This window comes from Bos indicus, chromosome 7, assembly GCF_029378745.1.
Source record: "Bos indicus isolate NIAB-ARS_2022 breed Sahiwal x Tharparkar chromosome 7, NIAB-ARS_B.indTharparkar_mat_pri_1.0, whole genome shotgun sequence".
NCBI classification, from domain to species: Eukaryota; Metazoa; Chordata; class Mammalia; order Artiodactyla; family Bovidae; genus Bos; species Bos indicus.
Genome location: NC_091766.1, coordinates 68,589,662 through 68,616,560, shown reverse-complemented (window position 1 = coordinate 68,616,560; position 26,899 = coordinate 68,589,662). Strand labels below are relative to the sequence as shown.

Here is a 26,899-nt window from a genome sequence, read left to right as displayed (position 1 = left end):
AAAAAAGAAAACTTTATGTCCATACAAAGATGTGTATGTGATACATAGGACTGGAAATAACCCAAATTCTCATCAACTGATGAATGAATTATGGTACCTCCATACAATAGAATACCCCTTTTCTGTAAAATGCAACAAACTATTAATACATAGAACAATGCTGATGGACTTCAGAAGTTTTAAGCTAAAGTGAAAGAAGTCAGACACAAAAGTCTACATACTACAGGATTCCATTTATGTGATATTCTGGAAAAGACAAACCTATGTGAATGGAAATCAGATCAGCAATTACCAGGGGCTAGGGATGAGGGAGGGGAATGAATACTGAAGGGGTACAAAAGGAATTGCTTGGGATGATGCAAATATTCTATACGTTGATTCTGGCGATAGTGTTTAGAAGGCAGAATATATTAATCAAAACTCATCGAACTGTCTACCTGAAGTTAATTTTACTGTATGTGAATTATGACTCAATAAACCTGTCAACTCAATGGACATGAGTTTGAGCAAACTCTGGGAGATAGTGAGGACAGGGAAGCTTGGGGTGCTGCAGTCCATGGAGTCACAAAGAGTCAGACATGACTGAGCGACTGAAGAACAAACAACCTTAAAAAATTGACAGGGTGTAGAAAGAGTGTGACTATTTCTGCTTGCCACTTAGGATCAAATGATAAAGATGTTCTTTATAATGTGCCACACTCCTAAAAACAGACAAGATGCTAGTTACCATGGACTCCTGCCTGTAACTGCTGCTTCACCTCCTCCCACTGTCCTTTTGCTGTTAGTTGTGAAACACATGGGCCCCCTTCCTGTCTCTCAGAGGATCACGGCAGCCTCGGGCTCTTTGCACTTGCTGTCTACAAGATACCTGCACAGTTGACCCCTTCTCATCACTTGTCTTAGCTCCAAAGCACCTCTTAGCAGAGGCTACCCCAATCACCTTCTAGAAAGTAGCTACCTATCAACCCACATAGCTATCACTTTATTTTGTATTATTTTTCTCTCCATAGCACTTATCACCATTAGAATTTTTTTTTCCTTGTATGCTGTTGTTTGTATCTATGAGAAGGCAAAGCTTTTGTTTGTCATTTTTACCGTCTAGAACAGTGCTTGGCACAATAGATGCAATAAAGATTTGCTGAACAGGTATAGTCCTTATTGGGCTTCCCTGGTAGCTCAGTTGAAAAGAATCTGTCTGCAATGCAGGAGACCCCAGTTCAATTCCAAGGTCAGAAAGATCTTCTGGAGCTGGTAAATAATTTGCCTGCAATGTGGATGACCTAGGTTTGATCCTTGGGTTGGCTACCCAACTCCAGTATTCTGGCCTGGAGTATTCCATGGATTGTATAGTCCATGGGGTCGCAAAGAGTCGGATACAACTGAGCGACTTTCACAGCCCTTGTTAAGCTAGAAAAGGCACCTTTAAGAGAGAAACTTTCCATTCAGATTCCAGAAGTGTAGCCACATAAGCGAATGTCTATTATACACCATATTTTCACTAGTTCCTCTCATGATGTGAATTTCACACCATTATTCATTTGTAGTTTATTGTAAAGAACACTAGACTAACAGTCAAGAGTCCCAGATTCCAGCCTTAATCCTCCCCTTAACTGTAAGATACTGAACCTTTGGATCCAAAATTTCATTTCTAGAAATTTATCTCAAGGAAAACATTGAACAGGTGCACTAACATATACGTGTGCACCAGGAACTAGGATACTCATCCAGTATATTCACAATAGCAAAAGTTGGAAGGAAGATAATTTCATATAACAGGCTTTGGCTATATAGACCCTGGTTTATCCATTGATGTCACACTGTGAATTCATTTGAAAATGATTATATTCATTTTGTTACTTATTCAGTGGATGTTCATTGAGTACTGGCCAATTCCAGGTACTGTTCCAGGTACTGATGATGCAGCAGTGAATGAAACAAAGACCCTATGATGATGAATCTTTTATTTTGATGGGGAAAAAAAGACAATGAATATAAACAAATCATATACTACATAATATATCAGATTGTAACACATTCTATGAAGGACAGATAATGCATAGTAAGGGAATTAGGGACATTCCCCAAGAAAATGATTGGGGCACGCCACTTTTGAGTATCCAGGGAAGACCAATCTGACAAGGTCACATTTGACCAGAAACCAGTATGAAGTGAGGAGGTGAGGCATGTGAATATCTACGGAAAGAGAGTCCTAGGCAAATGCAATGGCCTTTAGGCAGAAGTAGACTTGAAAATTTCAAGGGAAAGAAAGAATCCTGTATGTGGAGAAGATTGAACATGGAAAAAAATGGTAGGAAGTATTACTGGGGAAGTAGCCAAGGATGAGATTTTTGTAGCACTTTCTATAGGCCATGGTAAGGACATTAGATTTTATTATGAATGTGAAGCCTTGGAGAACTTTGAGAAGAGTGGTCAGATCAGTCATATTTTAAGACAGTATGATAAAATTGGCTTTGTTGTTGTTGCAGTTCAGTCACTAAGTCATGTCCGACTCTTAAATAGGCTAAGGAAGGACAAAAGTGGAAGCAAGGAAACTATTGACATTTAGGAGGTTATCTCAGAAGTCAGGGGAAGGTTATGATGGCATGGATGAGGATGGAGGCAGTGTGGATGGTGAAAATTAATATTTAGAACTTTTACTTATTTCCACATAGAACTAATACAAAAGACTGACACCCTAATTTTGAATAGATTATGGGAGAAAGAGGAGTAAAGATGAACCTTTGTGTTTGAGACTTTACAGTTGAATAAAGATGTGTAATACTGTTGGAGATGCCAGTCCAGGTTCAGTGCACGATACTGGATGCTTGGGGCTAGTGCACTGGGACGACCCAGAGGGATGGTATGGGGAGGGAGGAGGGAGGAGGGTTCAGGATGGGGAACACATGTGTACCTGTGGTGGATTCATTTTGATATTTGGCAAAACAAATACAATTATGTAAAGTTTAAAAATAAAATAAAAAAAAAAAAAAAGAGGGTCTGAGTGCAAGGGACAGGGTGTTGCCAGGATCTAGATATCACTTCAGTATTATCACCTGGATGACATCCCACTAAAAACAGAGAACTCAGTCCCAGGGCAATTCAAATGATCAAGGGTGCCAAATGCTGCTGAGAGTAGACTAAGATGAGGACTAAGAATGCCCACTGGAGGTCACAGTTTATGTCACATTGGTCTCAATGAAGGGAGCAAAGCCTAACTGGGGTATGCTCAAAAGTGAACACACTTCTTCAACAAATAGATTGTGGGTGGAGGAGATTGAGGTAGAGAAAGGAAACTAGATTAAAAGATGATTAGTAAGATACATCCAGTATCAGACTGACTGATACAGCCAGTCACAAAGGGGTGGACTTTACTGGATCCTCAGATAATTGGTATCCAAATACTGACTTGATTTTGACGATATTAAATAGTTGTTGTTCAGTTGCTCAGTCGTGTCTGACTCTTTGCGACCCCATGGACTGCAACACGCCAGGCCTTCCTGTCCGTCACCAACTCCAGGAGCTTGCTCAAACTCATTTCATTTGAGTCGGTGATGTCATGCAATTATCTCCTCCTCTGTTATCCCCTTCTCCTCCTGCCTTCAATCTTTCCCAGCATCAGGCTCTTTTCCAATGAGTCAGTTCTTCACATCAGGTGGCCAAAGTATTGGAGCTTCAGCTTCAGCATTGGTCCTTCCAGTGAATATTCAGGAAAACAGAAAAAGAAAGCAAAGAGTAACTGCTTTTATTGGTAACACACATCCTCCGCGACCCCAAAACCCTGTGGCTGCTGCCTAATCCCGGAAGGGTGGGCGGTGCCAGAAGGAAGGTAGGGGGAGAGGGTTGGCTAGAGAGGGGGAGTTATGTGCCGGCGAAATAGTGAGCCAACCGTCACAGAGGCGGGACTAGAGCCTCGGTTAAAGGACAGCTCTTTCCAGCCAATCAAAGGGCAGCATCAGTGGCTTCTTCCAGGAAGTGGAGGCCGGAAGTTGGATTTCGGCTTGAGGTGGAGAAGGCGGCTGCCAGTGTAAACCCAGAGCTGAAGTAAGTGGGCGGCGACGGCTTGGGCCTCAGTTCCTCGTACATTTCTTTTTCCGGACCCCGCTGCTTCCTTTGAGAGGGCTGGGAGTCCGGGGAGGCCTGGTGCTGAGGACGTTCGCCCGCCTTCCTCTCCGGCGTTCCTCAGAGAGCGCGACCTTCCCCGCAGCTCGCGGAGCCGGGGTCAGGGGTGGGTGGGGTGATTGGCCTCCCGTGGGAAGGTACCCTCTGCGCGGCGGGCTCTAGGCTTCCTCCGGTGGGGAGGCCGAGCCCGGCCGGAGGTTGGCACACCTGAGCTCTAGACCCGCGCCGCTGGTTTGCCGAGCTGTGTGGCCCCGCCACGTCTTCTGGCCTTTCTTCGGCCTTGTCCCTAACCAGTCTCGCCCTTCTTCCTCAGGGAGCACTCCTGAAATCAAAAGATTTAATGGGAGACGGGGAAGGAGGTAGGTCCCACGCGTCATTCATTAGATCTTCTGGGAAGATTTTAAAAACAACATTCCAGCAGCTCCATTCACAGTACACAAACGAGTCGAACGTCTGGAGATAAGACCCTACAGTACCTTTCTTTTTGTGGTTAAATCCGTCAGAACGGAACAAACACTAAAAGGTGGATCTTGAGTCTGATAATCAGCTATGATGCCTGGCGCGTGTCTTACGAAAAACCTCCGTTGCCTTTGGCACGTTTAGTCTGGAGAAGTGATATAAATAAACATGATTTCTGTTGTATGTCAGTTTCCTTTTGTACTGGCAGATGCTTCATTGTTTACTGATTTAAAGGAGCTTGTGCTGTGCAACCATAACAACCAAGGTTGAGAATTCCTGCTGTGCCATTTCTTGGCCCTTTGATTTGGTTGCAGACACTTCTTGGTGAGACAGACTTGGAACCCTCATCTCTAAAATGAAATTGATAGTAGTACTTAACTCATAGAATTAGTTTGAAGCGTAAGTAAAAGAGGATATAAAATAGTGATGCCTGTCACTTAGTTGCCCTTTTGGGATTGGCAGAAGAGGAATTCCAATCTGAAAAGGCTTGAAGGGGTGAAACCTAGGCTGTATGAAATTTATTTTTAAGTACCAGATGATTGCTAATTCTCCGATTTTGGTAATTATGTGGTTATAAGAGAACATTCTTATTTGGGAGATATCCACTGAAGTATCTTAGATAAAGAAATGAGAGACCCAATAAGGCAAATGAGGAAAATGTTAACAGTTGGAGAATCTGAAGAATATGGAATATTATTCATGTGCTGAAAAGACTGAATTTTTAAAAGTTAAAACATTGGTTATAACTATTTGCAACTATCATAAGTGTGTTGTAAATAAATGAAACAGTACACAGTATTTATAACCCTCCATTCCATGTAATTTCACCCCTTTTTTCTCAGGCCATATTGTGTATATATAGACATTTAATCCAAGCCCTCATATGGGTGAAAGTATGGATGAAGATTTGGATTATTTCCAGCTTTTCCTGCTCTTTTCAAACAGTGCTGCACTAAATATCCTGATACACAGATTTGTGTACTTGTACCAATATTTTTGTAGGATAAATTTCTAGAAATAGAATTGTTGGGTCACCAGTCAGTCCTAAAGGAAATCAACACTAAATATTCATTGGAAGGACTGATGCTGAAGCTCCAGTACTTTGGCTACCTGATGCAAAGAGCTGACTTATTGGAAAAGACCCTGATGCTGGGAAAGATTGAGGGCAAGAGGAGAAGGGGGTGGCAGAAGATGAGATGATTAGATAGCATCACTGATTCAATGCAAATGAATTTGAGCAAACTCTGGGGGATAGTGAAGGACAGGGAGACCTGAGGTGCTGCAGTTCATGGGGTCGCAAAGAGCTGGACACAACTTAGCGACTGAACAACAGCAACAGTGTTGTTAATCAGCTATAATCCAATATAAAATAAAATAATAAAAAGGATTGTTGGGTCAAAGAATATCAGCATTACAATGTTTGATACTGTCACATTAAATTCCAAGTAAGCATATTTGTTTCCTTTCCTATCAGTTGTATATGAGAATTCCCTATATTCTCTTGGTGATACTGGCTTGCCACCTTAGAGTGTTATTATGGTGGCTGTGATGGTGTTTGTGGGACCTCAGGGGAATGGATGTTTTCCACCGCAGAAGACTTCCCTGCAGGGCTGGAGTAGCTAAGAGCTTGCTTGTAAAATTGGCATGACCACTCTGAAGAAGCTGAAAGGTAGAGTGTGATCTGTGCTGGAATCCAGCACCTGCCACATAGAAAGTGTTCTATTTGTTAAGTGATGGAGGATTTGAAATCTTGATAGTCTTATATGGATAGGATCCTTTTTTAAAATTTATTTTTAATTGAAGCATAATCGCTTATTTGGCAACTGTGAATCAGCCATAAGTGTACATATGTCCCCTTTCCCTTGAACCTTCCCTCCCACCCCCACCCCATCTCACACTTCTAGGTTGTCACAGAGTACCAGATTTGAGCTCTCCGTGTTATACAGCAACTTCTCATTAGCTATTATACATATATGTTGGGATTTTTTTTCTTTTTTTTTCTTTTTTTAATTGGAAGATAATTGCGTTACAATACTGTGTTGACCCCTGCCGTATATCAACATGAATCAGCCACAGGTATACATAAGTCCCCTCCCTACTGAACTCCCCTCCCATCTCCCACCCCATCCCACCCATGTAGGTTGTCACTAGGTTGAGCTCCCTGTGTCACACAGCAGATTTTCACTATATGGTACATTTACATACTGTAATGTACACGTTTCCATGCTGTTATCTCAGTTTGTCCCTCCCTCTCCTTCCCCCACTGTGTCCACAAGTCTGATCTCTATGCCTGTATCTCCATTGCTGCCCTGCAAATAGGTTCATCAGTACCATCTTTCTAGATTCCATACGCATGCATTAATATACAATATTTGACTTTCTGACTTCACTGTATAATAGGCTCTAGGTTCATCCATCTCATTAGAACTGACTCATATGCTTTCCTTTTTATAGCTGAGTAATATTCCATTGTGTATATGTACCACACCTGTCTTATTCAGTCATCTGTCAATGGACATCTAGGTTGTTTCAATGTCCTAGCTATTGTAAAAAGTGCTGGAATGAACATTGGGGTACTTGTGTCTCTTTCAATTATGGTTTTCTCAGGATATATGCCCAGTAGTGGGATTGTTGGGTCATAGGGCAGTTCTATTCCTAGTTTTTTAAAGGAATTTTTAAAAGGAATCATACTGTTCTGTGTAGTGTCTGTATCAGTTTGCATTCCCACCAACAGTGCAGGAGGGTTCCCTTTTCTTCACAGGCTTTCCAGCATTTATTGTTTGTCGATTTTTAAATGATGGCCGTTCTAATTGGTATGAGGTGATACCTCATTATAGTTTTGATTTGCATTTCTAATAATGAGTGATGTTGAGCATCTTTTTGTGTTTGTTGGCCATCTGTATGTCTTCTTTGGAGAAATGTCTGTTTAGGTCTTCTGCCCACTCTTTGGGTTGTTTGTTTTTCTGGTGTTGAGCTGAATGAGCTGCTTGTATATTTTGGAAATTAATCCTTTGTCAGTTGTTTCATTTGAATTATTTTCTCCCATTCTGAGGGTTGTCTTTTCACCTTGTATATAGTTTCCTTTGCTATGCAAAAGCTTTTAAGTTTAATTAGGTACCATTTTTTTTTTTTTTAATTTTCATTACTCAAGGAGGTGGGTTAAAGAGGATCTTGCTGTAATTCAAGTCAGTGCGTGTTTTGCCTATGTTTTACTCTAATAGTTTTACAGTTTCTGACTTTATGTGTAGGTCTTTAATCCATTTTGAGTTTATTTTTGTGTATGGTGTTAGGAAGTGTTCTAACTTCATTCTTTTACATGTAGCTAACTGTCCGGTTTCCCCAGCACCACCTATTGAAGAGGCTGTCTTTTCTCTTATGTATTTTTGCCTCCTTTGTCAAAGATAAGGTGCCCAATAGGTGTGAGGTTTTATCTCTGAGCTTTTTTTCTTGTTTCTTTGATCTGTATTTCTGTTTTTGTGCCAGTACCATACTGTTGAGTACTATAGCTTTGTGGTATAGTCTGAATTCAGGAGGGTTGATTCCTCCAACTCCATTTTGTTTTCTCAAGATTGCTCTGGCTATTCAGGGTCTTTTGTGTTTCCATACAAAAACTGTAAAATTTTTTGTTCTGGTTCTGTGAAAAATGTTGGTAATTTGATAGGGATTATGTTGAATCTGTAGATTGCTTTGAGTAATATAGTCATGTTCACAATATTGATTCTTCCAATCAAAGAACATGATATCTCTCTCTCCATCTCTTTATGTCATCTTTAATTTCTTTCATCATTGTCTTATAGTTTTCTGTATACAGGTCTTTTAGTCTCCTTAGGTAGGTTTATTCCTAGGTATTTTACTCTTTTTGTTAGAATGGTGAATGGGATTGTTTCAAAAAGGATTCTTTTAAAAATTTGCTTTTAGCAATGTATTATTCTGAATATTTTCCTGCTTTTATCCAGCATTTGCGTTTTCTTCATCTTTTGCCTATTTTTCCATTTTTTTTTTAAAGATACAGGTTAAAAAAAAAAACTCAGTGGATCCTTATTGAGGATTTAGCACCTTCTAGCCATTGCTTAAGGTGCTAGAGGTAGAGTTGTGAATAAAAGGCAATATGAAGTCATAGTGCTTTTCTTCTCATAGGGATGGAATCAGAAAATATGTTTTAAAAAAAATCATAATTAAATTTCTAGTATTTACCCCTGTTAGCTTGCAAGCACTCTTCTTCCAGAAAAATAGGATTATCTTTTAATTTTGCTTCTGATGTATTTTCCCATATAGAATTTTTAGATTGATTTTTTGGTAGTCAGATCTGTTGGTCTTTTGTAGAACCCTTAAAATGTACAGTTATTTTTTGTCTGTTTTCCTTGATAGATTGTAAGGAACACTAGCATGGAGGCAGTGTTTCTTATTTATCTTTGAAAGATAGTATGATGTAGTGTTTGAGATCTTTTGGCTCTGGCTACTTCCTTTACACAAGTGGATCAACCTTTCTGAGCCACAGTGATCTCATCCTTGAAATGGAAAGCTCACCTTTCTTTTCTCAGATTTCTCACAACCATGAGAGAAGTTAAGAACAGTCCCTGGCACGTAGTATGCACTCAATCAAGTATTACCTGTCATCATAATCATTATTGTTATGTATTAGACAAACATTAAATACTTGAAGGAGTAAATACACATTAAAGATGTTTGTACCTGCTTTCAAATTCCCTTTGACTTGAAGCTCTTGTGAAATGAATGGAGCTACCAACAAAGACTTATGAAGCTTATGTGCATGGTTTTGAACCCAGTGAGAACTGTGATAGTCATAGTCCTTCCCTTCATAGAGTTTATAGTCTGGTTGGGGACACAAATCAGATACTGATGAAGAGAATAAAAGGGGGAAGACAGGGTCTGCTTTTGATGAATAATCAGAGAAGTTATATCTTTAGAAGTGACATTTTTAAGCTAGTGCCTGAAGCAGGAAGAAAATCACATGAAAAGACCCAGAGGCAGAAGAGGTTGGTAAAGAATTGTATGAGAATACTTGAAGACAGTATTGCTAGGATATAAGTAAAAGGGAATGTGGTATGAGAATTAGACTGGCTATTGTATGGATGAACTGTAGTGGAAACAAAAAGATCCCTGCAAAGCCATTGTGTTCCAAATAAGAGGGAGTGGTGTCTTGGTCAGAAGTGATGAATTTGAGATAGCAAGGGTTTGGAATCAGCGTGCCTGTGTGCATGCTTGGTTGAGTCCAGCTCTTTTGCAACCCCATGAACTGCAGCCTGCCAGGTTCCTCTGTCCATGAATTTTCCAGGCAAGAATACTGAAGTGGGTTGCCATTTCCTACTCTGGGGGATCTCAGGACTTGGCAGTGGTGGTGAGGAGAGGAAGTTGGTAAAAAAGGAGCATTGAGATAAACTTTAGGTTCCTGGCTTGGAATACTAGGTGGGAAATGGGGACATTTTACTGAGATAGGAAAGATTAAAGCTTTAGAAGCTATGAGAGGAGCAGATTTAGAGGGTATGTATTGTAGATGGAATCAAAAATTTTTTTTTAAGTTTGAATGCCCTATGAGGTATCCATAGAGAGCCCAGAGGCAGTCTGGACTAGAGATCAAAACTCATGAATCAAGAGAAAGACAAATATTATATGATATCACTTATATGTGAAATCTAAAAATAATACAAATGAATATATAAACAAAATAGAAACAGACTCACAGACATAGAAAACAAACTTGGTTGCCAAAGGGGAGAGGGAGAAAGGGGTAAATTAGGAATATGAGATTAACAAAGTCTTATATGTACAATAAATAAGTGGCAAAGATTTGGTTTATAGCACAGCAAATTATATTCATCATCTTATAATAACGTATAATGGAATATAATCTGAAAAAAAAAAACCTGAATAACTTTGCTGTATGCTTGAAACTAACACAATATTGTAAATAAAGTATACTTCAGTTTAAAAAAAAAAAACCCAAGACTCAAATACAGACCAAGATTTCTCCACTTTGGCACAATATATTGACACTTTGGATGGGATAATTCTTTGTGGTGGGGGACTGCCTGGTGCATTATATGTTTACAGCATTCCCAGTCTCTACCCATTAGAAGCCACTAACACCCCTTTACCAAGTTGTGGCAACTAAGTGTCTCCAGGTTGGAGCTGACTGTGGCTCAGATCATGAACTCCTTATTGCCAAATTCAGACTGAAATTGAAGAAAGTTGGGAAAACTACTAAACCATTCAGGTATGACCTAAATCAAATCCCTTATGATTATACAGTGGAAGTGAGAAATAGATTTAAGGGACTAGATCTGATAGACAGATTGCCTGATGAACTATGGACGGAGGTTTGTGACATTGTACAGGAGACAGGGATCAAGACCATCCCCAAGAAAAAGAAATGCAAAAAAGCAAAATGGCTGTCTGAGGAGGCCTTACAAATAGCTGTGAAAAGAAGAGAAGCAAAAAGCAAAGGAGAAAAGGAAAGATATAAGCATCTGAATGCAGAGTTCCAAAGAATAGCAAGGAGAGAGAAGAAAGCCTTCCTCAGCAATCAATGCAAAGAAATAGAGGAAAACAATAGAATGGGAAAGACTAGAGATCTCTTCAAGAAAATTAGAGATACCAAGGGAACATTTCATGCAAAGATGGGCTCCATAAAGGACAGAAATGGTATGGACCTAACAGAAGCAGAAGATATTAAGAAGAGGTGGCAAGAATACACAGAAGAACTGTACAAAAAAGATCTTCATGACCCAGATAATCACGATGGTGTGATCCCTCACCTAGAGCCAAACATCCTGGAATGTGAAGTCAAATGGGCCTTAGGAAGCATCACCACGAACAAAGCTAGTGGAGGTGATGGAATCCCAGTTGATCTATTTCAAATCCTGAAAGATGATGCTGTGAAAGTGCTGCATTCAATATGCCAGCAAATTTGGAAAATTCAGCAGTGGCCACAGGACTGGAAAAGGTCAGTTTTCATGCCAATCCCAAAGAAAGGCAATGCCAAAGAATGCTCAAACTACTGCACAATTGACCCATCTCACACACTATTAAAGTAATGCTCAAAATTCTCCAAGCTAGGCTTCAGCAATACGTGAACCATGAACTTCCAGATGTTCAAGCTGGTTTTAGAAAAGGCAGAGGAACCAGAGATCAAATTGCCAACATCTGCCGGATCATCGAAAAAGCAAGAGAGTTCCGGAAAAACATCTATTTCTGCTTTATTGACTATGCCAAAGCCATTGAGTGGATCACAATAAACTGTGGAAAATTCTGAAAGAGATGGAATACCAGTCCCCTGACGTGCCTCTTGAGAAACCTGTATGCAGGTCAGGAAACAACAGTTAGAACTGGACATAGAACAACAGACTGGTTCCAAATAGGAAAAGGAATATGTCAAGGCTGTATATTGTCACCCTGCTTATTTAACTTCTATGCAGAGTACATCATGAGAAACGCTGGGCTGGAAGAAGCACAAGCTGGAATCAAGCTTGCTGGGAGAAATATCAATAACCTCAGATATGCAGATGACACCACCCTTATGGCAGAAAGTGAAGAAGAACTAAAGAGCCTCTTGATGAAAGTGAAAGAGGAGAGTGAAAAAGTTGGCTTAAAGCTCACCATTCAGAAAGCTAAGATCATGGCATCTGGTCCCATCACTTCATGGCAAATAAATGGGGAAACAGTTGAAACAGTGACTGACTTTATTTTTCTGTGCTCCAGAATCACTGCAGGTGGTGATTGCAGCCATGAAATTAAAAGACGCTTACTCTTTGGAAGGAAAGTTACGTTCAACCTAGACAGCATATTAAAAAGCAGAGACATTACTTTGCCAACAAAGGTCTATCGAGTCAAGGCTATGGTTTTTCCAGTGGTCAGGTATGGATCTGAGAGTTGGACTATAAAGAATGCTGAGCGCCAAAGAATTGATGCTTTTGAACTGTGGTGTTGGAGAATACTCTTGAGAGTCCCTTGAACTGCAAGGAGATCCAACCAGTCCATCCTAAAGGAGATCAGTCCTGGGTGTTCATTGGAAGGACTGATGCTGAAGCTGAAACTCCAGTACTTTGGCTACCTGATGCAAAGAGATGACTCATTTGGAAAGACTCTGATGCTGGAAAAGATTGAAGGGCAGGAGCAGAAGGGGACACAGAGGATGGGATAGTTGGATGGCATCACCGACTCAATGGACATGGGTTTGGGTGAACTCCGGGAGTTGGCGATGGACAGGGAGGCCTGGGGTGCTGCGGTTCATGGGGTCGCAAAGAGTCGGACATGAAGGAGCGACTGAACTGAACTGAGCTGGCAAAAATCACACCTGGTTGAGAACCACTGATAGAAATGCTAATAAAAGCTATGCAGTTGACTGAGGTCATCCCAGGAAGAACATAAAACAGAGGCCTAAAACTAGTGGCCTGCAGACCACAGAGGTTGTTAGAAATTCTTTTTGACTTAACAGTACTTGACAGTTTCCAGAATTAATTGCTAGTATTTTTAAAAACTGAGAAATTCCCCATATAATTCTGGATTTTTCCTTCCTTTCTTGAAAAGTCAAGACTAAGGTGCAGTGAATCTTAATTCATGAGTGAATGCTAGTGGCTGGAGGCTTTGAGGTCTGGCTTGGAGATCCTCTGTTCTCTCTAATCCCTGCCCCTGCATGTGTAACTTTATGTTCCCTGCCTTTTCCCTTTGATCTTTGAATTTGTGACTCTATAGGGCACTCCTCTGATGCATGCCAACATTAAAATTTGGATAGAGAAGGAGGGGCAGTAAAGGAGACTGAGAGGGAGCCTCCAGTAAGGTAGGAGGAAAACATAAATGTAAGATCACAGATGCTGAAGGAGAAGGGGACTGGGTTGAAAAGGAAGAAAATGGTGCTTAGAGATTAAGATCACTTTAGAAAAATGTCCATTGAATTTGGTCATGTGATGATTGTTGATGACTTTGAGTATTTGTGGAGGAAGGAGGTTGATTCCAGATTGAATAGTGATAAAAATGGATAAACAGAAAGCTAGTAGAGCAGTGAAGTGTAGCTTGGTATAGTTAGAGTAATGCATCATGCCCATGGCCACTGCCATATTGACTCAGTAGTATGCAGTTCACCACCATAGGTTGGTGGAAACTCAGGACTGCCCCACAGCTGCCCTTAGTACCTCAGAAATTCCAAGTATGAATCTTCCTCCAGTATATTACTTGCTATCTCTGATGTTGGATTGTATAAATAAATCTTGAAAATCTGGTAAGATCAGTCTAAATGAGCACTCAGGATCTTCTCATTTTATGATATTCCTAAGTTAAAATGGAATAGATAGAGGTTATTGTGGCTATTGAATTGAAGATATATTTGAGTTTGAAAGTTCTGTAGTGGATGTAGAAAAGTTAGTGAATCTATAAAGAATTGTAAAATACATTGTAGAATAAAAGGAAGTGCAATTGGATCACAGAAGCTCAGATGATGTGTTTGTTTAGACTAGAGCAATGGTAATTTTGTCAGTGTTCCTTAGAGTTACAGGTGTTTGCTTTTGGAAATCAATCTGTAATATAAAACAAGTGATTATAACATGAGATGGGGAGACAGCATGTGTAGTTTGGCTGCAGAGAGGATAGAGAAATGAGGCATAACTGGTGAGGGGTGTGGAATCCAGACTATTTCACTTATAGATGAAAATATAGTTGACCCATGAACAACTGGGAGGTTAGGGATGCCCGGCCTCTGCACAGTTGAAAATCTGAGTATAACTTAGAATTGACCTTTTGTATCTTTCGTTCCTTCACATTTGTGGTTCTGCATCTGAGAATTTAACCAAACATGGGTCTTGTTTTTAGTTATTTACTAAGTCATGTCTGACTCTTGCAACTCTGTGGATTAGCCCACCAGGCTCTTCTGGGATTTCCCAGGCAAGAATACTGGAGTGGGTTGCCATTTCCCTCCCCAGGAGATCTTCCTGACCCAGGGATCAAACCCACATCTCCTGCATTGGCAGGTGGATTCTTTATCACTGAGTCACCAGGGAAGCCCCATAAATCTTGTAGTACTCTAGTATTTACTATTGAAAAAAATCCACATGTAAGTGGACCTTTGCACGTTCAAACCTATGTTGTCCAGTGATACCAGTTCAGTTCAGTTGCTCAGATGTGTCCGACTTTGTGACCCCATTGACTGCAGCACACCAGGCTTCCCAGTCCATCACCAACTCCTGGAGCTTACTCAAACTCATGTCCATCAAGTTGGTGATGCTATCCAACCATCTCATCCTCTGTCGTCCCCTTCTCTCGCCTTCAATCTTTCCCAGCATCAGGGTCTTTTCAAATGAGTCAGTTCTTCACATCAGGTGGCCAAAGTATTGGAATTTCAGCTTCAGCATCAGTCCTTCCAATGAATATTCAGGACTAATTTCCTTGGATGGACTGGTTGGATCTCCTTGCAGTCCAAGGGACTCTCAAAAGTCTGCTCCAACACCACAGTTCAAAAGCATCAATTCTTTGGCGCTCAGCTTTCTTTATAGTCCAACTCTCACATCCATACATGACCACTGGAAAAACCATAGCTTTGAAGGTCAGCTGTATACTACAGTAGTTTTTTGTGCCGATGGAAATGTTAAGTAGAGCTGGAAAAATACCTGAATGATTGAGTATATAATGCTAATTAGAAAAAGATAGCAGGTTTACCCTGTTGTAAATGTTAGTTTTAGAGACGAGGGAGATCATTTTGTCTTGGGCACCAAATGGCCATGGGAGAAAAGGGAAATGATTCTGTCATTAATCACTGAATGTGATAGGTTTGTTTTGTAGCTCCACTCTCAATCTTTGGTCTATTTGTGTGTGTGTGTGTGTGTGTGTGTGTGTGTGTGTGTGTGTGTGTGTGTGTGTTACGTTTTGTTTTCCTCTTATTTTTTGTTTGATGGTTTATTTCTGTAGGTTCTTGATCTTCCACAATGGGTGAGCCACAGCAAGTGAGTGCCCTCCCACCCCCTCCGATGCAGTACATCAAGGAGTATACAGATGAAAATATTCAGGAAGGCCTCGCTCCCAAGCCTCCACCTCCAATAAAGGACAGTTACATGATGTTTGGCAACCAGTTCCAGTGTGATGATCTTATCATCCGCCCTTTAGAAAGTCAGGGTATTGAACGACTTCATCCTATGCAGTTTGATCACAAGAAAGAACTGAGAAAACTCAATATGTCTATCCTTATTAATTTCTTAGACCTCTTAGATATCTTGATACGGAGCCCTGGGAGTATAAAACGAGAAGAGAAGCTAGAAGATCTTAAGCTGCTTTTTGTGCATGTACATCATCTCATAAATGAATACCGACCCCACCAAGCAAGAGAGACCTTGAGAGTCATGATGGAGGTGCAGAAACGTCAACGTCTTGAGACAGCCGAGAGGTTTCAAAAGCATCTGGAACGAGTCATTGAGATGATTCAGAATTGCTTGGCTTCTCTGCCTGATGATTTGCCTCATTCAGAAGCAGGGATGAGAGTAAAAACTGAACCAATGGACGCTGATGACAGCAACAATTGTATTGGACAGAATGAACAACAAAGAGAAAATTCAGGTCATCGGAGAGATCAGATTATAGAGAAAGATGCTGCCTTGTGTGTCCTGATTGACGAAATGAATGAAAGGCCGTGAAGGATGTTTCTTTTCCTTTCCCCTTCAGTGAATGGTAAACATATTAGTTAATTCACTTTTAGAGAGTCTCAAAAGAAGATATAACTAGAAAGAAGTCTTGCAAGCAGCTTGATTCTCCAACTTTCTCAACTGTGAGAAGTCACAGCAGTAATTTCACCTTATGGCAAGCATAGGTAAATGAGTGTGCCTACATTAATTAAGAGTGATTACCTTAAAAAGCAGAGTGCAGGTATTTGTGGAATATCCTTGTTTCCAGAGTTGCAGTGAATTTTGAAGATATCTTCAGTGATAGCAGGTTTCAACACTGGGAAGTAGATTTGTCATTTGCTTTAAGAGTGATAGATAATAAAGGACATCAGACTTTATAAATGTGAAATTATGCGATCTTTGTTTCACTTAAAAACTTGCTTAATCTCTAAAAAAGAATAGTGTAACATGTTTAAAGAGAGGAACCCCAGAGTTATAAAACAGTTTCATTTTTTCTCTTGGCTGTTCTTGCAAACACCGTCTCAGCCTCTTACCCCTGTCCTGGATGGGTCCTGGAACTTTTATTCAGTCACTAAGAAGTCCTTTGATCACTTTTAGTTACAGACATTCATTTTAATCATTAAAATGTCTATGTAAATTGTCTGCACTATATTTCCTAGATTCAGACTTGCTTAAGGCTGGAAACCTGCTATAGAAAGGGGGTTTGGGGGCAGAGAGCGCTGGATGTCCACCAGAGATTCTTGCTCCCCTGAGACATGCTGCCTTGCCAGAAACTGTGGTTCTCCATTCCCTGTGCATCTCTATGAGGCCATGTGACTGAGTTCTAAGCAGTGGAATATGATGTAAAAATCCAGGCCTGCCCCATAAAAGTTTCTTATATCACCCACCATTGTCTTCTCATCTGCTGGTTTGATGGTCACACCCAGGAAAACTTTGGAAGCCACTTGAAGATGGCAAAAGTTTGGTCATTTTGGGTCCTTGAATGCCTGAAGACTAGGCCCTCCTTTCAACTCCACCCTCCCCTGCCCCAGTCCCACCCCTCTCCTCACCCCTGCTGATTTAACTTCACCATGTGAATAAGAAGTCAACTTACTGTTGTTATTTTGTTGTTACTGTTGTTTTGAGCACTGAGATTTCATTTCTGCACTTCTCTTTTCTTTTCTCCAACCCCTCTTCCACTGAAATCTTGATGGAGAGTCTGCCTTGTATCTGAGGGTTTCTATCAGCCTTCCTCTTAAGCATATTTAGAAATATGCTTTGAGTGATTCTCAAAGCATAGTGCTAGACCAGCAGCATTGATATCACTTGGGGACTGGTTATGCAAATTCTCAGGTCCACCCCAGCCATGTTAAAGTGAATTGTAGAAGTGGGGCTCAACAAACTGTGTTAAAGAGCTCTCAGGTGATTCCCGTGCAGGCTCAAGCTTAAGAATCCCTGATAATGGTAAGGCCTTTTCCCAAATAAACAGGCAAAGTCCGGTTTAAAGTGGCCATGGGTAAATTCTGTGTGTGAAACCCTCATTTATCCTTTTCTTTAAAATTCTGGGGGCTTTAGGCTGGTCCAAAGTAGATGGCCTGTTTGCGCACTCTCCCGGACTGGGCCTAAGCCATGCCAGATGAGGGACAGACGTTCTTGGCAAGTGAGGCCACTCTTCTCTTCTGTTCATGGGCCTCTTGCCTGTCATAAAAAATATTTGGCTTCCCTAGTGGCTCAGTTTGGAGAAGGCGATGGCACCCCACTCCAGTACTCTTGCCTGGAAAATCCCATGGATGGAGGAGCCTGGTAGACTGCAATCCATGGGGTCGCTAGGAGTCGGACATGACTGTATAACTTTCAAGTAGACAACCTGAGCGACTTCACTTTCACTTTTTACTTTCATGCATTGGAGAAGGAAGTGGCAAGCCACTCCAGTGTTCTTGCCTGGAGAATCCCAGGGATGGGAGAGCCTGGTGGGCTGCCGTCTCTGGGGTCGCACAGAGTCGGACACGACTGAAGTGACTTAGCAGCAGCAGTGGCTCAGTTGCTAAAGAATCTGCCTGCAGTGCTGGGTTTGATCCTTGGGTCTGGAGGATCCCCTGGAGAAGGAAATGGCAACCTACTCCAGTACTCTTGCCTGGAGAATTCCATAGACAGAGGAGCTGAGCAGGCTACAGTCCATGGGATCACAAAGAGTCAGACATGACTGTGTAACTTTCAAGTAGACAACCTCTCTGTTAGGCAGATAGTTGGCAAATCTCATTTGTTTTTTCCTCATATGTGTTTGGTATTGATTTTGGGGCTCCATAGACTCCAGGAGATGCAGTCTGGGCTCTGTTAAGTTTAAATTGAAGGGGGAGGGAAACCCCCTTATCTCCCTGTGGCAGAATAAGGTAGACATAACATAACACTTTAGCAACTCTCCAAAGGAATCTCCTTTGACCACAACCCTCTTACAACACTGAGGTACAAAACCAATTTTGCAAATCCTTGCATGGAAAAAACTAACTGAATCACATTATCACTATCACATCCTTAAGAGAGTCACAACATTATTTGTATATAATGTATGTTTGTTGGAGAGAAAGAGTAAGAGATTAAAATTTCATGTGAAATCTTAAATTCTGACTTTGAGGGGATATGTGAGCTTGCAGATCTTTCAGGGTGGAACTATTCTGATGTGAACTCCTGCTGTTATAATGTGATGAAAAAACAGCAGTGGTCTGATAGTTGTTACAAATTTCAAAGTGTATGTAAAAACTCTGAGGATTAAAATATATCTTTGCACACCTGATCATAATGAATATTCCGTATAGATTGATACTTTGAAGTGGAATATCTGAAGGTATAACCAGGGCAACTCTTGAGATTACCAGTGCTGGGACCCAGACTGCAAGGATTCTGGTTTCATTGCTCTGGAGTGGGGCCCTGAAATTGGTTTTAAGAAGTTTGTAGGTGACTGCTGTGCCATAGGATAAAGGATTGCATTACTTAGTACTCTCTACTTGTACTAGTTTAAGCAAAAGATGAATTTGTTGAAAGGATTATGAAATCCTTTTAAATTTATGAAATGAAGGATTTATGAAATCCCTAACATGATTATTGAAATCATGTGTTACATGATTGAGGGATAAATTAAACATCCAAACCATGAAGAGGACTTGGAGGTTCTTTAGGGCAAGGTCCAGAACACTTTGTCCCTCCTTTCTGACTTTTCTGTAATTTCATTCTATACAAACCAGCTTCTTTGATGGTATGAGTGGAGAACATGTGTACTAACAGTTCCTGAGTGTTAAGTCTTTCTGTACTACTGTCTGGGAGTTGTCTCAAAAAAAAAAAAAAGTAATTGACCAGCTGGGAGGGAGAAGTTAGGGGTGGCATTCCTGATTTCAGCTGGGCCATTCAGCTGGTGGGGGGCGGGGGGCAGATTCTGTAAGAATATGACAGATCCCAACATGTTAATGTATGGAAGGAGGTGGTCCCCCCTTCTGTTTAAGTCCATTTATTTGCTCTATTCATTTAGTAGATATTGTGGTCCTCTTTATTCCTGACAGTGGTTTAGTTCCTGGGGGTATGAAGAGTGGAAAGGAAAATGAAAGAAACAGGAACATAAATAGGTTAATTTTTGAAGGCATAAATTCTTGCATTAACCATTCAGCCATTATAACAAGAATCTTGCTTCCAATATATTTCTGTTTCCTACTCAAAATGCCTTGCCCACATTATTTCTCAAGTTGTTTCTGTGTTTGAAATTGTTAAGGGTTGTGGAAGACCATTTCAACTGTGCTGTGTTGTATTTGAGAGAAAAGACCTGTCCTGAGGTCACAGGAAACAGCAAGTACAAGTGTCTCTTGAGACAAAAGTTGGCATAATTTTGAGGGAAAAGGCTGTTAGGGCCACACCATAGGGAGGGAGGAGGTTGGAGCTAGAGAAGCAGATGGTGTCAGATTACAGGATTTAGAAGGCCTAGGAAAGGAGTTTGTTCTATCCTAAATCTGATGGGAAGTGTTGGGGAGAGGGGAATTTCCCCCTCTATCCCTCTTGAGTTCTTGTGATTGGACTAATAAAACTGACACAAGACAATAGGAGAAAATTTTAATTCCTATACACAGAGGTCTCAGCAATGGGACCTAAGAAGTAGCCAGAGCATTTATATTCTTTACACAAACACTGAATTTGTGAGGAATTGGCATGTGCTCAATGAGGAATCTAAACAATTTGGGCTTGGAGTAATAAAGAGGTAACAAGGTTTATTTATATAGGCTTTTCAGCTCAAATTCCTTATCTCTGGTGATAAGGGTGTCCTTTTCCCTTCACTGTGGTGAGTGCACCTTTTGTGGGAGAGGTTTGTTTTTTGCTTTGGGGGAAACGGTGCAGGGGTGGGGTGGGGTGGGGGAAATTGGGGTTGGGAGAGGGTGGTCAGAGTGTTGCTCTTGTATTGGCCACTTCTTAGTTCAGTATGCCATTGGAAATATTTTGGGGCACCCTGCCCTAAGTTGTAACATACATCAATAGCATGCATATAAAGCACTTAGTTGGCACTGTTCTAATCACTTAATATACAAAAAGCTTCTTTATCCTCAAAACAACCCATTAAAATCATGATTTTTGCACCATTATTTCAGATGAGGGAGTGGAGACTCAGAGGGGTATCATTTATCCAAGGTCACCAAGCTAGTGAGTGGCAAAGCCAGGATTGAAATATTCTAGTTTCAAAGCCTAAACCTTCATACTTTATTACCTCTCTGTGCTGTTGCTGCAGCATCATATATTTAATAAATCATAGATAGTAACAGAGTCAAGAGTGGAATCTGATATTTAACCCCCAAATTCTTATTTTATACATCACACAGTATTAGACTGAGGAAGGATTTTGTAGATGGAAATTATGAGCTCCTTTTGAACATTTTAAAGCATTTATATCGAATTCTGCTGCTGTCTTGAGATGCTGTGTGTTTAAGCACTAACCTTCCTAAAACTCTCTTTAAGTAGATATCACCCCCACTTTATGAAAATGGGGATCAGTTTTGTGGTTTGCTCAGGTGGTGTATCCAGATTAGAATCTAGGTCAGGAATTGACATTTTTTAGCCATTGTAATTATTCCTCTACTGCGGTACAAATGCAGCCATAGAAAATATGTCGACAAATGAGAATGCTGTGTTCCAACTTTAGATATGGAGATTGAAACTTGAGTTTAAATAATTTTTACATGTTATGAAATATTCTTTTGATTTTTTCCAAACCATTTAAACATGTTAAAAATAATTCCTATTTTGTGGAATGTACGAAAACAGGCAGCCGAATGAATTTGGCCAGAGGGTCTGATCTAGGTGATTAGATTCTTAACCCTGGAATATTTTCATAAAACCACTTAATAACTGCAAAATAAAAATTATAGGTTTGTTCTGCGGCTGAAGTGAGATTATGGCTCCAGAGCACTCAGCATAATTTCTGGTACTTAGTAAACTCTCAAAGGTCAACTGTTACTTTTCCTGCTAATTGCATTTGGCATTTAGAATCCAAAATTGAGGAACTGGTTTCAAACTGTAATGTGATGAGTCTAACAGTAAGTGGCACTGTTACCTCTTGTTTAGGAGCTGCAGCCAGGTGGCGGAAGAGGGGACTCAGATGGAGAAACTCATAGATGCTGATGGTAATACTGAACTTTGTATTTAACGAGTGGGATGCCGTATCTGCTGTGGCCTACGCATTTTTTTCTCATGGAAAGAATAGGGTATAGATTTTTCAAAATAATCAGTACTGTGTTGTGAATAAGAGTTCTTTTTTTTTTTAATTGATTAGAGCTTTTCTCTCAGGGCTGCCTGGACAAGACCTGAGGAAGACCTAAGACACTGTTGGTTAATTCTGAGTAGATGATGACAGAAAGATGCTTCTCACATCTGCTTAGCATCAAGCTGTGAAGCACCATCTGTGAAGCTGCTGGTTTCCTGCTGTTTGTAGGTTGGGAATAAGGGAGGGCTTTGAAAGGATGGGAGTCGGGGATTGGGAGGGGGAGACATGGCTGGCTTGGAATACACTGTATCATAACTACAAGGAAAGGTGCCTTTGGGTCTTTATTTTCACAATTTTTCAGTCATTCAACAAGCATGAAGGTATACTATGAATACCACGTACTCGTTAAGAGCCATTAAGAATGGGAGTACTGTTGTGAAAGTATATTCTATATATAGCAACAGCAAGTTGCTGAGTATAGTCTGAGTTGGTATATATGTTTGTCTGTCTGTCTTTCCATACTCAGATTGGAAAAATGTTAAAAACTATTTTATGGATGAAGATGTAACTTCTTACACATTGAAGACACTTTGGCTAGTAAATGGCTGAGTTAAAAATAAGGTTTAAAAGAGAAGAGAAAAAGAGTAAGACATGGTAGAATTTGAGCTCTTGTATGTACTAGCACTGTAGCCTTGGTTTGAAATACAACCACAATGACATTCAGTTTCCTTAGCTATGATAATTATAGACCCATCTCATAGAGTAGTTGGGAAGCCCAGGTGGTAACAGTGGTAAAGAATCTGCCTGCCAACACAGGAGACACAAGAGACGTGGGTTCTATCCTTGGGTCGAGAAGATGCCTTGGAGTAGAAAATGGCAACCCACTCCAGTATTCCTGCCTGGAAAATTCCATGGACAGAGGAGCCTGAAGGACTACAGTTTGTGGGGTTGTAAAGAGTTGAACATGACAGCACAATGCAGCACACAGGGTATTTACCATCTAATGTCAAAAATGAAGGCCCACACTAATTCTTTCTGAAATTTATTTGTCCCCAAGCAACATATTCAGGTTTTAGGCTTGCTAATCATCTCTGAAGAAGCATCTGATCTGGAAGGGCTGAGTGGGTGTCTGAAAGGCTTCAGTGGTGCATGAGCCTGGGGCTCTGACTCATTACTACCTAAAGGGAAGAGTGGTTAAAAAAGAGGAAGCCATAAATAGTCAGCAGAAATGAAAAAGGGACATCACTATAGATTTGATAGAAAATAAGATAATAAAATATGGATAACTTTATACCAACAAATTTGATAATTTAGGTAAAATGGATAAATTCTTATAAAACTAGGCTTAAGAGTAGGAAACTTGAGTAGCTTTCTAACTATTAAGAAGAAAGTTGTCAAAGTCTTAGAAAACTTGAAGTTCAAATAGTTTTGCTGACAAGTCCTACCAAACACTGTTGGGAAAAAAAAAAAAAATACAGACTCAGAATAGAAAAAGGGGAAATGGAAGAACCCCCAGTTGTTTTTATGAGACCATAATAAACAAGTGAAAATAAAATGTGATCTTTATGGTCAATCTGTGTTTATTTTTAAAATGTAGACTAGAAAATGTAGTCTGTCACAAAAAATATATAAAATTTAGTATCCATTCATGAAAAAGAAAAAACTTAGAACGTTTAGGAATAGAAGAGAACTTTCTTAATGTAGTAAATAGTAGCTGTATAAAATCTACAGCATGTATTATACCCAAGGTGAAAGGTGAAACCTTTTCTTTAAGAGCTGTAATGAAACAAGGATGTCTGCTATCAAAACTTCAATTAAATATGTACACATTGCCTAACATTTGATAAGAAAAATGTAGGGTTGAAGAAGAAGAAAAAACTGAACTGTCATTATTTGCAGAAAATATGATTGGCTACATAAGAGAATTCAGTATAATTTACAGATAGTTGTTCAGTCACTCAGTTGTGTCTGACTTTTTGTGACCCCATGGACTACAGCACACTAGGCTTCTCTGTCTTTCAACATCTCCTGGAGCTTGCCCAAACTCAATTCCATTGAGTCAGTGAGGCCATCCAACCATCTCATCCTCCGTCGTCCCCTTCTCCTCCCGCCTTCAGTCTTTCCCATCATCAGCGTCTTTTCCAGTGCGTCAGTTCTTCGCATCAGGTGGCCAAAGTATTGGAGCTTCAGCTTCAGCATCAGTCCTTCCAATGAATATTAGGACTGATTTCCTTTAGGATGGACTGGTTGGATCTCCTTGTAGTCCAAGGGACTCTTGAGTCTTCTCCAGCATCACAGTTCAAAAGCATCAATTCTTTGGCACTCAGCCTTCTATGTGGTCCATCTCACATAGCTTTGACTATGGTTTTATTAATTATCTACATGTAAATTATTAATTGCCAACAAAGGTCTGTCTAGTCAAAGCTATGGTTTTTCCAGTAGTCATGTATGGATGTGAGAGTTGGACTATAAAGAAAGCTGAGCACTGAAGAATTGATGCTTTTGAACTGTGGTGTTGGAGAAGACTCTTGAGAGTCCTTTGGACGGCAAGGAGATCCAACCAGTCCATTCTAAGGGAAATCAGTCCTGAATATTTATTGGAAGGACTGATGCTGAAGCTGAAGCTCCAATACTTTGGCCAGCTGATGCGAAGAACTGACTCGTTGGAAAAGACCCTGATGCTGGGAAAGATTGAAGGCAGGAGGAGAAGGGGATGACAGAAGATGAGAGGGTTGGATGATATCACTGACTCAATGGACATGAGTTTGGGTAAGCTCTGAGAGTTGGTGATGGACAGGGAAGCCTGGTGTGCTGCAGTCCATGGGGTCACAAAGAGTTGGACACTACTGGGTGACTGAACTGAACTAGTTATTAATAAAAAAGTTCATTGGTTGGAGGAAAAAAGCGTTCAAAAATAAAGTGCATTTCAGAATACCAGCAACAAACAGAAGTTTTAAATTAACACAACATTGTAAGTTCACTATTGTCAATAAAATTAAAAAATTAACATAGAAAAAAGAAGATACTATGAAAAATAGCATCTATTGATAAGAAATGCCCAGGAAAAAACATTAAGAAATAAGCTGAATACCACTAGGGAGAATATTTTAAATTTTTATTGAGGCATTAAAGAAAATCTAAATGTAAGCAGAGATAAAGCATGTTTATGGAATGGAACCCTCAAGGTGATAGATCAAATTTCCTCCACATTGATCTGCAGTGTCAATGCAAGCTAGTCAGATTTTTACTAGTTTGTTTTTGGTTTTGTTTTAATTTGGTGCGATGGTTCTAAAATGTGTAGGAGAGAAGTACAAGAGACCCAAATAGCCAAGATACTCTTGATAAAAGAACTAAGTGGAGGATTTGATGTCCCATAAGGCTGCAATAGTTAATGTTTTATACTGACAGAAGGAAAGACAGATATACTATTGGAACAGACTTGAAAACCAAAAACCAGATTCATGCCTATATGATTTTTCAAATATAACAGAGATGGCATTGCAAAGTAGTGGGAAAATGCTGGAATTTTCAATAAATGGGGCTAGGACAAAAATATATATAAATCAATTCTGGCAAAATAAAAAGCTAGTAAATTTTACTACATTTGAATTAAGAAATTGTATTCAAAAAGCATACCATTAATAAGTGAAAAGCCACAAAGTGGGAGAACATATTAATAACAGATTAAACCAGCAGAGGACTGGTATCCTGAGTATATAAATTACTCATATGCATCAATAAAAAACTGAGAAACCCAACAGAAAAAATAGGCAAAAGACCCATATAAGCATTTGTGCCCCTCCACTCCCTAGATCCATGTGGTTCATAAACCAAAGAAAAGATGTTCATTAACCTTGTTAGTGACTATTTCCCTGGTGGCTCAGATGGTAAAGCATCTGCCTGCAATGCAGGACACCCAGGTTTGATCCCTGGGTCTGGAAGATCCCCTGGAGAAGGAAATGGTAACCCACTCCAGTATTCTTGCCTGGAAAATCCCGTGGTTGGAGGAGCCTGATAGGTTACAGTCCATGGGGTCCCAAAGAGTTGGACCCGACTAAGAGACTTCACTTTTCACTCAAAACCTTGTTAGTAATGAGTATAATGCAGAATAAAGCTATAGTGAGAGACCATCATATCCTTTACCAGTTGGCTAAAAAAAAAAAATCTCGCAATACCAACTGTTGAGAAGGATATGGAATAGGAGAAGCTCATACACTACTGGTAGATGTCTTGGAAACAGGCCTTATCTAATAAGGCTCAAAACATATATACCCTCTGACCTACTAATTCCACTGTCAGAAGTATGCTGCAGAGAAGCTCCTGTGTGTCCACCATGAATTCATAAATGAGAATGTCCAGGGTGACATTGTTCCTGAAAACTGAAACAAGATGAAATGTTCATTTCAAAGTTAATAAACAATTTGAGACATATCCGGTCCCAGGAAAACTATTCAGTAATAAAAACACCCCACAGAGATACAAAGCAGCATGAATGGATCTCACAAGTACACTGTTAAATGAAAGAAGCAAGATGCAAAAGCCTATAGACAATTTGATTTCACTATATGATGTTCAAAAACAAGCAAAATTATACATATAACTTTAGGATGCATTACCTAAATGGTAACGCTATTAAAAACAAGTAATTACTGAAAAATTTTGAGTAGTGATTACCTATAGGACAAGAGGAAGGTTTTGTGCTTGGGAAAGGAGTAGAGGTCAGAGAGACTTTAGGAGATCGGCTATGTTTTATTTTTTGTTTTGGGTCCTGGTTACTTGTGTGTTTGCTTTCTAAGTATTGGTAAACTGTAAATTTAAGTTTTTGCAGTGTTCTGTACATCTTTACCGTTTTCCATTAAACAGAGTAGTTTAACCTTAAAAGCCATACTGTGACATCATCATACACTCAGGAAAAAATTAAAAAGTGTGACAGTCCTGATATTGTCAAAGATGTAGGGCATTAAGAGTTCTCACTGCCAGTAAGATTGTA

The 26,899-nt window shown here is 40.0% G+C and overlaps 2 protein-coding genes across 8 annotated transcripts in view; both read left to right on the top strand.

Moving 5' to 3' along the window:
• Positions 1–3,909: 3,909 nt before the first annotated feature.
• Positions 3,910–16,587, top strand: MED7 (mediator complex subunit 7). Of its 2 annotated transcripts, XM_019965306.2 has the most exons (3): positions 3,986–4,041; positions 4,433–4,478; positions 15,493–16,587. In XM_019965306.2, exon 3 carries the CDS (start codon positions 15,510–15,512, stop codon positions 16,209–16,211), a length of 702 nt encoding a protein of 233 aa, XP_019820865.1. In that variant the 5' UTR covers positions 3,986–4,041; positions 4,433–4,478; positions 15,493–15,509; the 3' UTR covers positions 16,212–16,587. The 2 variants fall into 2 exon arrangements, with proteins under 2 accessions (XP_019820864.1, XP_019820865.1); XM_019965305.2 differs by lacking the exon at positions 4,433–4,478 and having other exon boundaries at positions 3,910–4,041.
• LOC109562245 (hepatitis A virus cellular receptor 2) overlaps positions 3,978–26,899 on the top strand; it is a 48,891-nt gene continuing 25,969 nt past the window's right edge. For 5 of the 6 annotated variants that reach the window (XM_070793918.1, XM_070793915.1, XM_070793919.1 and 2 more), the window contains exons 1-2: positions 16,110–16,245; positions 21,771–21,829. In XM_070793918.1, the coding sequence (XP_070650019.1) occupies positions 21,805–21,829 (25 nt within the window). In that variant the 5' untranslated portion in view covers positions 16,110–16,245; positions 21,771–21,804. Of the gene's footprint in view, positions 4,042–16,109; positions 16,246–21,770; positions 21,830–26,899 lie in introns of those variants that run through there. The other variant, XM_070793916.1, reaches the window with a different exon arrangement.

Coding starts and splice junctions, on each gene's coding strand:
- MED7 (XM_019965305.2), top strand. CDS start 15,510: ATGGGTGAGCCACAGCAAGTGAGTGCCCTCCCACCCCCTCCGATGCAG.